At 45.3% G+C, this 13347-nt stretch overlaps 1 protein-coding gene across 1 annotated transcript in view; it reads left to right on the forward strand.

The window, feature by feature from the left end:
• Positions 1-13347, forward strand: part of SH3RF3 (SH3 domain containing ring finger 3) — a 232664-nt gene that overhangs the window by 188474 nt on the left and 30843 nt on the right. Inside the window, exons 5-7 of the mRNA XM_027444954.3 lie at positions 2522-2616; positions 6231-6401; positions 9457-9704. Coding sequence (XP_027300755.3) covers positions 2522-2616; positions 6231-6401; positions 9457-9704 — 514 coding nt within the window. The remainder of the gene's footprint in view (positions 1-2521; positions 2617-6230; positions 6402-9456; positions 9705-13347) is intronic.

The following is a 13347-nucleotide window of genomic DNA, read 5'->3' on the forward strand; positions in this document are numbered from 1 at the left end:
TGGTACCAGTAGCTGCAGGGACCCACACAGACTGTGCAAAGGGAAAGGGGAAAGGTAAGCTTCCACAAAAGTAATCAAAAGCATGAAAAACTAACAGCCACATCTCGCACAGAAATCAGTCTGTGGAGTCAGTGCCCTGGAAGGCCAGTGGGTCCCGTGGAGTGAAACCTGGTGGTGAAAATCGAGGACGGAGGGAAGTAACCCATTGAGCACAGTGAGGAAGCAGGCACTGATTTAGAGTTTGTATGTTGTTACTAGGCTGAGCAAAGTGGCAAAAATGAACGGTTTGTAGGGTCCAGGGTAGCGCCAGATGCAGCAATATTACAGCAACAGACTGCAGGCAAGACACTGGCTGTCAAGTGGGTAGAGAACATAGAGGACTACAGAGACTTCTTTGGGATTAGTCAAGGGAAGAAAGCAACACTGCCATCAAGCAACGCTAACTGACAATTATATGATGTCTTAATCCCTAGGCCTGTATGTTAGTACAAGAATAACAGCAAATAAAAAGCGTTTGGGCTCGTGCTTCTAGCAATATAGATGATGCACAGGCCACCAGTGTCAGTGCAAACAAATGAATGGCTGATGCTGGCACAGCAATGCTGCTCTCTGGGCTTGAGAGGACCAACCGTGTGAGCTCAGGAAAGGATAGCACGTGTCTTGCATTGTGAGATCTTGTCTGCATATACAGTTCACCCTGAGGTTGCTCACTCAGCTCCAGTTTTTCACATAAGGTAGAAACAAAGTGTTTTGTCGTAGCAGAAAAGGACGGGTTCCGATCTGTTTTCTGCTGTTTTGGAGGCAGTTTCTCCAGCTCCGAGTGAACATACAGTTGGCACAACATGAAAAACTTTGCACCAGCTGGTTTCTCACTTGCCTCTTGGGTGAGGCATTTGCCATGCCTCTCTGCTCAGCGTCTTCCCCGATCCCTAACCCCATTAACAAGCTCGAAATAACGAGTGAGGGATCACGCTCCAGCTATCCCTAACATTTTTGGGTGGGTTGATATTATCTCACTGACATGACAGGCAGGATTAATAGAGCCTTAGTCACGGAACTGGAAAGAATGCTTACTTTTACACATAGGATTAAGAGCTGCCTGGAACCTTCCTTCTTCGAGCAAGCAGCCAGAAAGCGAGGGGAAATAATGAGAAAAAGGAGATGTACTTGTCACTACAGCTTCATGATGGAGCATAGATATTGGTGAGAGAGGAGACAGCTTGCTGCTTGTTGCCAAAAGCTGTGGAATCACAGAGCAGTCTTCATAGTTTGCTGCCTGATTCCTTAATGATAGTGTGTTAATATTCGGCAGAGCAATATAAATTAACAGTGCAGTATCGAGACATGACACTGTAATAATTATGCGGGCTTCTCTGGAATGAGGTGACCTTGAAATCCATTAATTAAGTAGCAATGTGTGTCTTGGCTTAATTCGGTGTCATTTGTAAGTGCAAAAAATGCCCCTATGTTTCTGTTCCCAAAGTAGATCAATATTTACTGTTTGTTAGATAGCGTTTGGAAACAGAAAAGCTGCACTGGAGGTCTGTGAACTGCTCAGATTATTTGCTGTGTGGAAGAGGCTCTGTCTGAACCCACAGTTGCTACACAAACTTCGGATACTACACTGTGGATCCATTCTATGTATGGACGTGCATCCAGCATTTGGCTGGACTTACTATAAAAAACATTGCAAGTCCCATCAGCCCAATTTTGTCCTGTATGTGCAGCAAAGACCTGTTGCTACTGCTTTTGTCATTACTTCAGAGGAGGTTTCCAGACGGAATTCATCTTTTACTTAGACAAATGGGAACTTTGATGAGACAACTCAAAAGAGTTTGCCCTGCGTAATTTGGCTCAGCATTAACTTTGAAAAATGGAATGATTACATTTAGATTTGTCTTTCAACGATACTAGCTAGAAAACATATCCGCCTGGTTCCCTATATGAGAGAGGTGATGTATTTGATGTGGTAAAAGAGTAGCAGACTCCTAGTTTCTCCATTCAGAGATACTCCTGTGTAGGGTTGTGCTGTCACCTGTCTCTTTTTCTTAAGGATAGTATTTCTGAGGACAAAAACCGTATGCAGAGATGAGACTGCATTTTGGAAGTTGAATAGTATCTTCTTCTCCATAGATCTGTAAGTCATTGATGAAAGGAGAAAAAAATTGAAAAAAGAAGCTACTGAGGGAAAAGGTTACCTTTATCAAAGAAGGTACTACTGCAGAGATGTGTATGTTGAGCTGGTTTTACAAAGCAGTTCAAGTAGTTTTGCTTTCTAAAACTTTCAGGGATTGGCGTGCAAGGGATAACTGAATTTCTCTGACAGGTACATGGAAATTCAGTTAATAAGCTAATATCCCTTGTGTCAGAAATGTATTTCTGGAATGTATAAGGCTAAAAGATATCTGGAAATTGATACAGGATGTGTGGTTTTTTTTTCCTCTGTGCCTTCACCCTATACCACTTCAGGAAACGGTGAGCTTCACCTTAATCCTTGTATATTCTTTCTTGAATTTTTCAGGATTCCTCTTCGATTGGAACAGTGGCTGGTCCCAGGACAAGTGCAATAATTGCAGATCAGGGAATACCACCGAAGGTCCAGCTCCCCCTCAATATGTAAGCAGACAGCTCACTTCACTCCCTGCTAACTCTTTGCTTCCAATTGTGTGCGCGCGTGTGCATGTGTTTGAAATCTGCAAGCCTAAATCTCAGCTCAGGAGCACTCTGAGAAGAGAGACACCATGATTTCTTACATGACCCAGCATCCATTGAGTCTGAAAAAACAGTCGTGAAAAGCAAGGCTCCCCTTCCTCTATGAGCCCTTTTAGATTCCTGGTATATTTACTACAGCTGCATGAATCACTGTGGAGCAAACAGAATGCCTCTCAGCTAGGGAAAATCTTCCTTCAGCTAAAGCTCTTATAAAGGTGTAGTCCCAGGCAATCAAACACCTGATACGTTTATCATTAACTAGAAAAAATGACCCAATTACATTCTTTTTTCAGTATCATAAACACAGGCATCAAGTGAACGTTTAAAGTACAAGAGTATCATGAGGATAGGAGCTTGTTAAACTGTATGTGGAAGAACAGAAGGTTGACTAGGTACAGCACAAAAATGGTAGACTTCATTATAATAAATCTCTCGGAGTCCAACTGGCTTATTTGGTACCTGTCTAGTCAAGCTACTCAACCCTTTCCTCTGATCACATATGCTTTATATAAGCAGAACTATATAAACACACACATGCGTGAACACCACTGTTATGATATTGTTATGATACGGGTAAAATGATATCTGAATTCAGAAATAAAATCTTAAAGTAACATAGGAAAACTGCTCTAAGGAGAAGAGGGGAGTTGGAACAGAGCCAAGGTAAAATCGTTTTTCGGTACCAAAGTGGTGTCTGCACACCTGGGGGCACCCGACATCACCGGCTGCCCCACGGAGAGCTCACACTGTCACCCTATAGCCACCCCAGGGTGTGTGTGTGACATGGATTGAGGCAAAAAATATTTCAAACAGTGCCATAATCAGCAGTATTTCTGGTATTTAGCTGCTGAATCAGGCCAATTGCCAGCTGGCTGGCAGTACCCCTGCCTCTGTGGCTCGGCAAGCCTCCCCTGCTCCCTCCCACGCCTCTCCTGTCCTCTCCCCTGAGAAGCATCCTTGTAATCCAGTCTGACATTTTGCATTTGCAAGCCAAGCTCCAGTCAAAAAGGAAGCATTCTCTGAAGACTGTACCAGACCTAGAAAAGCACGGTCCTAGACAGAGCCATGGGGGTTTTGCATTATAACTGGAGTTACAGGCAGCTCCCCCATGCCAAGAGTGGGAGATACTTTCTCATATAGGCATTTTTTAGGGAATTTTATGAAGATTTGGCTTCTTCTCACTCATGCTCCCTGTTAGCCTCACTGTTTCACATAGCCCGGAATAATTACATCTTCCAGGATTTCGGATTGTTGTTCCATCGCTTTCATCTTGGCCGTGGAGAGTTGACTGGTGACAATTTTCACATGGTCCATTGAGAAAGCACTGATCACCTCCGTTGTTGTCCCAGGGTCATGTTGTGGGTTATCACACACAGCTTTTGTCAGTTTAACCATACGGAGATGGGCTGGCCTTGGCGTGGAGTCCAGGCTGGGCTGTTGTACATCTTCCTTTAGTCTCAGCAAGGATTTTGGTGCTCTGTCCTGAGTATGTGCCTATTGGTTATTCAGACTTACTGGGGGCTGAGTTTGGGGAATTTGCAGGGAGGAGCAGAAAGAAACTCATAGGAGAGCTGGGGACAGCTGCAAGGCAAAGCAGCCTACAATCCACCTGACTTAGGGTAATTTTCCTTACACCTTCTCCCAGCATCTCAACCTGTAAATTGCATTATTATATATAGCCCCTTGGGACAAGGCCCGAGTGAGTGTAACAGTCTATAATGCTCTCTCCTTGACTCCTGCTTTACCCATAGCTCATAAATACGAGCCATATTTAAGCATCAATTTAAAAAGGCATAGCCAAAGCCACTCTTTTTGCTCCCTCAAGTGAGCACAGTTCCTAGCACTTTCCGTTATGTCCTAGCAGAGCACTGTGCTGAAGGATTAGCACTGAAGCATGTAACCTTATTTCATGTCGGGGTGATGCATTTTAATGTTTTGCAGTTCATATGTAGCCTCGTGTTTTCCATCAGGTGAACAACAACAGGCCTGCTCGGGCCCACCTGATGACATAGGCTAAACAAAAGATGTGCAGGATGTTTTCTCCCATCTGTTGACTAATGAAATACGATTTCTTATTGTGTCTTTGTACCCCATGCACATGGTAAATATGGTCAGGCACATCAGCCTAAGGATGCCCCGAGGAGCTGTTACCAAATATTTCATATTCTGCTCATTACTGCTGTTTATTTACTGCCTTCAGAACAAAAATAAGGAAATCTACTGGCACCATAAAGGAGTAGAATTAGGAAAACTAACAGGATTTATTCCTCAATCATATTTCCTAGGAGGTAGAAGTAAAAAGCCATGTATCATTTTTATTGGCTGCAAGTCTAAAATCACAATGGTTATAGTTTTCATTATTTCTCTGTTTTGCAACTATGAAGTTGCAACTATGAGGTGGGCAGCAAGCCTCTACTCAGCCACCCCTGAGCCTAAATGCATTCTGATGCACTTTGTAGTGTAAATGCACCTTCCATAACTGTCTCCCACTTTGTCCTAAACTCTCTGCACTGCCTGTCAGACATAGAGCCGAAAAAAAAAAAAAAAAAAGCAACAAACAAACAAGAACTCAAGGCACAACCCTGATCAAGAATTACCTGAAATCCCTTTTGCATTTGTAGAAAGGTGACAGTACCAAAAAAAAAAATAATAGTATTTACAAAGGAAATGTTGTTCTGCATGCGATTCTTGCTATCCTAGCCAGACTTTCCATTATTCCACAAAGTGTAAGCAATCATTCTTAATTTCCAACAAGGCTCTCTCTAAACAGAAAGAATACCTCTAGGGACTTTAAGCTGTAGTCATGTTCACAACAACAGACACATCCCTGCAGTGGTAGCAGAAGAACAAAAGAAAGATAAAAAGAAAGATTCTAAACAAAGGGAATAAATAAAAAGCCATAATTAAATAAATAAAAAGTTCTACGTATTGGGAACTGCATTAAATATTTATGAGTGTGCTTGCATACAAAACATCCAAAGCCAAATCCTACCACTTAGCTTACGTAAGCAAAAATCCTGTTGTAAAATTCATCCTCCGTCACTTGTTGTTTTGCCCTCATAATACGAGTGTTACCATAAGGGATTAGAACAGTTCAGTGTGTTGCTTCTAAAGCGAGCCAGCACAAATAGCACAGAGGAAGTTGCAAGAAAAGCTGCCTGAATCATTTGTAAGTAGCCTACCCAAAAGAAAAGTTTCTTCTGAAACTCCACAGTGGAGGTGGCTTGAGCCCTGAAGGATATGAACGTGTGCTTCGTCCAGATGTTAGGCTCTGACAAACCTTCCTGTTGGGTGTTGGGGTCATGGTTACTCTGACTGCAATTGTCTCCTCCTTCTGAAATTGCTGCTAAATTCTTGAGTGATGCTTTGTGGCAGTGTTTGGCTTCAATTGCACCCTGTCCCTTTTCCCCCGCTCTTTCCGAGCAGTGTTTCTGCTCGCTTTCTGCTCCGTGGGGCTGGAGTCGAGGTGGGGCTGACATCAGCTGTGTGCTTTCTTCGTGTGCGACCTCTCCCCACAGCTACCTGGCCCTGTACGCCTACAAGCCTCAGAAGAACGACGAGCTGGAGCTCCGCAAAGGCGAGATGTACCGGGTCATCGAGAAGTGCCAGGACGGCTGGTTCAAGGGCACGTCCCTGAGGAGCGGCATGTCCGGGGTCTTCCCAGGGAACTACGTGACACCTGTTTCCAGGTGAGGGCCGCCGGCCAGCGTGGAGGAGCCTGAGATGGGGTAGGAAATATTCTGTGGCAGGAGGATGCTGACAACAATGTGGCTCCACTTTTAAATCACTTTTTCCCTGCAGAAGTTTTCCAGTGGCAGCGTTGTTCATTGCAGGCTTGGGTAATGTGATTTGTGGGTTGCAGCATCAGAGTCATACACTCTCTCAGACTTGTTTTGTTAGAAGACGGCATTTACAACCCCCGGCTTTACAAAGTCTGATGTGACCAGCTTTTATTATCACACAGGATCTGTTTGCTAATGATTCTGTGTTGTTACAAAACCACTGGACTTACACCAGTATTAAACAAAGCAAGCAATGCTTGCGGATTGCTTTGCAGTAGCTCCTCATCTAAGTTTTGTTTTTGTAAACCACTCTGAAATAATCTGCAAGCTGAGGAGATAGTTCATGAGTGTGTCCCCAGCTGTTTTACCCCACTGCTCCTTGCAGGCAAACGTTGCCATGTGTATGCCCATCTCTCCTTCAGAGCCACCCTGGGTTTGCAAACGGAGCTCGCCCCTTTTCAAGAGCTGTCAGTGCCCCCTCCCACATGTCCCCACCGTCTCTTGGTCCTTTCCAGAGGAAGGCACCCCACCACGCAGAGAGCGTGGATCTTGAAAAATCGATCCAGGTTTGTTCCATCTTCAGATTATGTGAAGTTTGTAAGACGTGGACTGGGCAAGATCTAAAATTCAGAGAAGATGAGAAGATGATGACTAAGCCTGCTGACAGTCCTAAAAAAAAATAAATAATAAAAAAAAAGCTTTAATTCATGGGGTCTTCACTGTTCATCAACCTAAATGTATTTACCTGATTTTATAGAGCCCCATGGCTGCCTTCACTCTGTGCCTCTTCAGCTCTTAATTAGTAAAGAGGTTCGTGCTGAAGTGTTGTTGATCTGAATCAGCAAGACTTTATTAAATGCAGCATGTCACAGCTAGAACAAGACACAGAGAAGTGCTAAAGGGCAAAAGTCCTTTCCACAAAACCCAAAAGCAGCTTTATGGTTATATTTATGATCCTGTGAGCTAATTAAGTTCCTGTGTAAATCACGCTCAGTGAGAACAGCAAGAAAAATCTGATAGCAACAAAATCTCCTATTTGCTGCACTTTCAACTTACTTTGTTCCCCTTCATTTTGACAGCAAAGCAGAGGATTAGATTCATGTGTGTTTTTCGGGCACTCCCTACAAAACCCAACAAAAAGAAGTTGACCAGTGAGATAGATGTATAAGCTGCATAGTGAAAGCACAATGGGAAAAGGGCAAGACCATCTAGACGGGCAGATAGGCACAGGGCAGCAAAGAAAATTTGCACATCCACCATCTATCCAGCTCTACTGGAGTCACGGATAACATTTCTGTACCTGTCGGTGTGCATGCTTGCCTGAAGGCAGCCCCCAGCGAGCTGCTAGGTGTGCTTCTCTGGCAAAGCCAATCTCGCACAGATGGCCAAGCCAGCCCCAGCCGAACCTTGCTCCTACCCTGCCAGCTCTTCGTGGCAGATGACAGACAGTTGAGGTTTCCACCTGGGGGGACTCCTAGCCTTTCCCCGCTTGAAGGCTGATGAAAAAAGGTTTGAAGGAAAAAAAAATAATCAGGCGTTTAAAAAATAATAATCTAGGCAAACCCTGTCTGGATTTTATGACACTACAGTGATGTTTTTTCTCCCATAATTTTCTTTTTGGGGAGAGGGTCAGAGGGGACTGCTCTCTTCTGCACTTTTCATTTCTTTCACTTTTCTGTGCTTATCTTCCAGCCTGTCTTTTGGCCTCTTTCTGTCAGAATATCATTCATTTGGTTCTTCCCCCTTCCACTCTTTTCTTGGAATTGCTCCCCCAGTCTTTCGTAATTGCACCGGATTGTTCACCATACTCCCTCTTTCTGCCCTCCTCCTCTCTCTGTTCCCACACAACAGTTTGGGGCCCCAGCAGTTCTCCCAATCCCACTCTCATAGGTTGGTCTTGCCCCTTTTCTGTTATCCCCTCTTCCCTTGCTCACCCCTTACACTGCCTCATTTCCATTTCCTACACAATTTGTTCTGCATCTTGTCCCCTTTGCTGCCCTCTCCTCGAAGGGAACCTTGGCACACAGAGCAGCCAAGGAGAGGAGGACAGCACAAAATGATCCCTCTGTTTCATAGCATCTCCTACTGGGAAATTACTCAGAAACCCGAGTGAGAAACTCAGCAAAAGCTGCTGAGCAGCAAGCAATTTTGTCCACTGCTGTCCTCCTGCCCTGGTCAGAGAGTCTCCAGCTCGGTGGTACGAGGAATGAGGCATGCTTTAGGCTGAACTCATTGCGTGGCCTCATTCCTCCCCGCTGAGGTCTCTCCCCAGTCACCCAGATGAGACAAGAACTACACTTGCAGTTTAAAGTGAGCAGCAGAAGAGGGGTCGATTATTGTTTGGGTTTCCTTTTCAGCAAGGTCAGCTGCATTTTCTTCCCTCCTGTATTTCCCCAGCAAGGCTACGCTAGGGATGGTTGCGCAGGTAGGGTAAGAGCCGAGTCAAGCCAACCCCTGTCAAGTCTGCTGCTTTTCGGTCCCCGTCCAAAGCCACACACAAATTTGCTGCCATCCATCTTTTTTCCCCCTGTGGGGCAGTATGCAGATTCGGTCCTAGGGAAAGATCCCCATGTCTGTTTTAATTATTAGCCCATTACCGCCTGTGAAATAGCCTCTGGCACACAACACGACGTTTGGGGGATGCCTGTTTCTTCTGAATTTAGATTTGTGGTTTTGCTAGAAACTATTCAGGCGGAAGAGGAACTTAAGGAAAAAAATATACATATATATATATATATATGGGAAAAATGTTCTGTTTTCACCCTGAACTTCTTCCTATAGGAAGAAGGGGTGAAAATGTCCACCAGCACGCTTACTGTGTCCTGTAGGGGTACAAGTACTGCGTGTAGCTCTGTTTAATACCCAAGGGGGTGTTGTGTTAAGTAACTTGGGGTACACATCACCCTGGTGGCTGGGTGTGGGGGTCTCTACGGCGTGCTGACACCGCTCCATCTCCACACAGGGTGCCGGTGGGAGCCGGGCAGTCCAGGGCCGGCGGAGCCGGGGGAGCTCAGGCAGCGAAAGGAGCTCCCGGAGCCATCCACCCCGCTGGGGCCGCTCACACCGCTGCCACGGCCGTCAGGCCGGTCGTTCCCATCACGGCACCGCAGACGCATCCCCAGCTCCAGGCGGCCTCTCCGCAGCTGAACAACTGCTTGAGGTACTCGGCCCAGCAGCCGGCCGGCCAGGCCCGCAACGCCATGCAGATGGGTACGTACGGCAGCCTCCCCGGGCAGCACGGCCCCGTAGCTCGCCTTGGCCGGGCTCTCGGTTCAGCCACAGCTCGGTCAGTGTGGGATAGGGAAGGTTTTATTTGCTCGTAACGTTTATGGGCGTCGATTGATCTCTGGGAACCACGTTGTGCTTCTCAGATTGTTCTGTTGCTACAGCTGGAGTAGATTATGGTGTTTACAAATATTTGTACAATTTATCTGAGCGAAAGCAAGCGGCCTGCATACTAAGGAGATTAACAGTTCTGAGTCCGGCTGGCACGCTGAAGGAATAATACTGCCCTTATCACAGGGCAAGTAATGTGCGACTTAAAATTAAGAAGCATTTCATTGGGCTTCGGGGATGAAAGGTATTTATTAGGCAGAACGGGCCCCGGTGTTAGCGATAAAGCAAGAGATCTGAAAAATGCTGCCACCTTTTTTGAAACGGGAATAAGAGCGTCTCACACCAGGGGGGCTCTGTTCTTTCTGGGTTTCCTTTTTGATGTACAGCACAATTTTCTGGAGCACAATTTATTCCCCCCTTTCCCTGATGTTAAACAGCTCTGATGTTGAATAAAGTAAAAGCAAATCCTGCGGTGGAACTTCACAGTAAAATTTAAAACATTTTGTTTCTGATATTTTATAGCGACTTGAGCCATGGTGTTTACAAAGGCAGATCAGTAAGGGCTGTGACTGCTGAAAACTGAGGTCTCAGACACAAAACAGAGCAGGCCCAGATGAGAAATATACAGTGTTGTAAGTCACGGATTTGTACCTTTTGAAGCCAGAAGGGACCATTATGACCGTCTAATCTCACCTCCTACACAGTCCAGGCCAAAGGCAAGAAAATGTAATCAAACACATGTGAATCTGGGTCTCGAACAGGGCAAACTCCTCGGCTCAACAAACACTGGCAGGACTTTACATGCCGTCCATGCCACGCTGGGGAATAATCTGTTTATCCTTTTTTTGTCTGCTTTAGAGGGCTGCTGTTTTCCCCTAAAGCCACACACTGTTAAAAGCCCTTCTGCTCCTGCGGTGCAAAGGCAGAAATGTCCCCCCTTGGGCAAGATGTGCTTGAAAATGGTGTAGGACGTGACTCTGTGCTGGGTGCCCTGAGTGTTAGCATGCAAACCTCTGTCAGCCCAGTATTTAGGAGCTCCTGGTGCGTCCTGTGCCCATGCCAGCAGGCAGATGGGTTGCCCCGAAACCAAGGTGATGGATTGTTTCACCCCACACCATCCATCCACGGTGCTGCTGTGCCATATCTCCAGCAGCTTCCCAGATTTAAGGCTGCTCTTCCAGGTCACTCTAACATCTCAAAGTGCCAAGGAGCCAGCAAGCAGTGTGATCCACAGGCCACAAGACAGCTCTGAAGCCTCCTATGTGGGACTTCTCCAGCCCTTCCAGAAGAGCTCTAGAGCCCTGCAGGACAGGGCAATGCACATTCACTTTCTGAAAGCCTTCCGAGAGAAGGAAGCTGGCACGGTATTCAAATCACGTTTTCTGTTGGCTTGCAATATGCATGAGTAACAAATCAATTTTGCACAAGGCCACTAATGTAGGAATACACCCAAAATGAAATATGAGTGGTGTAGAACAAAAATAGCCTTCAGTGAACATTGCTAATTAATAGCATGTTTGATGCAGCACAGTCCAGATCCAGAGATCCCAGAGCAAAGGCATACATTATAACAGTAAGCAGATGAAATTACAGAATAAAATGTGAGAGTCCTGCTCACAGTTGATTTTTCTCAGGACATTTATTTTGCTGTTTTCCATGCTTTCTGTTTCCTTTGTGTCTGGAAACATGGAGGACTATATGAAAGTAATATACACAATATAATTATCAAATCAGTCTTCAGCATCCAGATCCATGGAGTGAAATTCCATTACAGTGCTTTTCCTCCAGAATTAGGAAAGACATTCCTCCCTGCAACCAGAGGTACAAAACCTTGACCCTGCAAGCTTAACTATCCCAGAAAAATTAGATCTCTGGCAGAGGAGGTCGAGCATTACACAGGCTCCAAACAGAAAAATTAGTAGAGAATTGCTTCAAGATAACCAGTGGTGCCCTCTCTGGCTCTGTGGAAATGAATTACACTTCTTAATGTATGTTCTTGGCAATCCAGGGAAGAGGAGAAAAGGTAACTAATAGTAAGAACAGTCTTGAAGGGGTCTATAATAACAACTTTTAGGCGCTTCTTCATGCTACCTGGTAAAATCATTGCAAGATGATAGTTTGATTGGTTTTCTATGAGAAATGGTAAAAACAAAAAGAGATGTTGTAGAGTCAGAGAGTTACTGTGAAGGAGAATCATGTAAACTTCGGAGGTGCTAATCTGATGATCTCTTACCCATCAAGTTCAGTATCATATGGCATAAGGCTGGGGGATTAAATTCCCTCCGGACTGCAGGAGTGAGCAGCTGGTGTAGTAGGTGTGACAAATGGCACGCCTTGTCATTTTAATCCCTGGTAATGGGTGCCATTACTAACCATAGAAACAAACGAGAGAAAAAAAAAAAGGAAAAAAAAAATGGTTTGAGTTGTTCTGGCATTATTGTTTAGTTATGCATTGAGTGAACTCCAGTAGTTGCTTTTGGTCCTGCGTAAAAATGTATCCTTCAGATGAATTTTAAGAAAACCACAGATCAGAGTGGGTCAGAAAATTTCCAGAAAAATGCTTCTTGGTCAAAGAAAAGCTGACTTGTCGGAATTAAAGCTTTTTGTCAGGAATGGATGTAGTTCAAGCAGACTTCATCCACAAAGCTGTCCTGGCTCAGGCTGCAATGAGAAGGAGAAGGAGAAAGAAAGAGGATAGTCAGCTGCCTAGATCTGTTCTCTGCATAGCATAGGCAGTGCACAATGACTGGATGCTGTGCTTTCGTGTTCCAGGTAGATGCCCTGACCAGCTGAGGAGGCTGTTGCAGAGTGGGTGAATAGGTTGTGCTCAGAAAACTGTTCAAAAGCTCAAATGGTGCTGCACTGAACCTCATTATAAAACTCTGAAATTATTTGTGAAATGCGTGTTTTCCAGACAGTCGTACTATTTAACCATTTAAGTGGGGGAATGAGCGTGGGCTCAGTTCTGCTCTGTACCTACCTGAAATGCAGTTGTATGTAGCAACCTAAGCAGCCAACCAACCTGGAAGTCGAAAGAAATATCATTGTGGGAATGGACCTGGAGCTCTGTCACACTTTTTGAAACATGAGGCATGCAACAGTGCCCCGAATCCCTGGGGGGGTGACTTCAGCAGTGAGTCGTGGTCACCATTAAACAGCTGAGCACCAGCTCCTGGTTCCTAGTGGTTATAGGCAGGGCGTGCTCATCAGGGCAAGCAAGGCTAAAAGGCACTTCATAGTCCCCCAGGGACCTCGCTAGCAGAGATGAGGCTGATCTCAGAAACTCTCCAGCGGATTCCAGCTTAATTTATCTTGCACAGCACAGCGACGCGCTGCTGATCATTTTGTTAAGGCTGAAACAAGAGACCTCCCTCTGTAATTGCCTCCTGCGAGGTCATCTGGGCTAACCCTTTAGGTCCCACACTACATGGCCACAGAAAATTTCAGGGAATTAACAACAACGTTAGAAGGGGGTCTTGGTGGTTTGGAAAACAGCTTGGATGGAATGAGATTGGGT

This window comes from Anas platyrhynchos, chromosome 1 (genome assembly GCF_047663525.1).
Source record: "Anas platyrhynchos isolate ZD024472 breed Pekin duck chromosome 1, IASCAAS_PekinDuck_T2T, whole genome shotgun sequence".
Taxonomy (NCBI): Eukaryota; Metazoa; Chordata; class Aves; order Anseriformes; family Anatidae; genus Anas; species Anas platyrhynchos.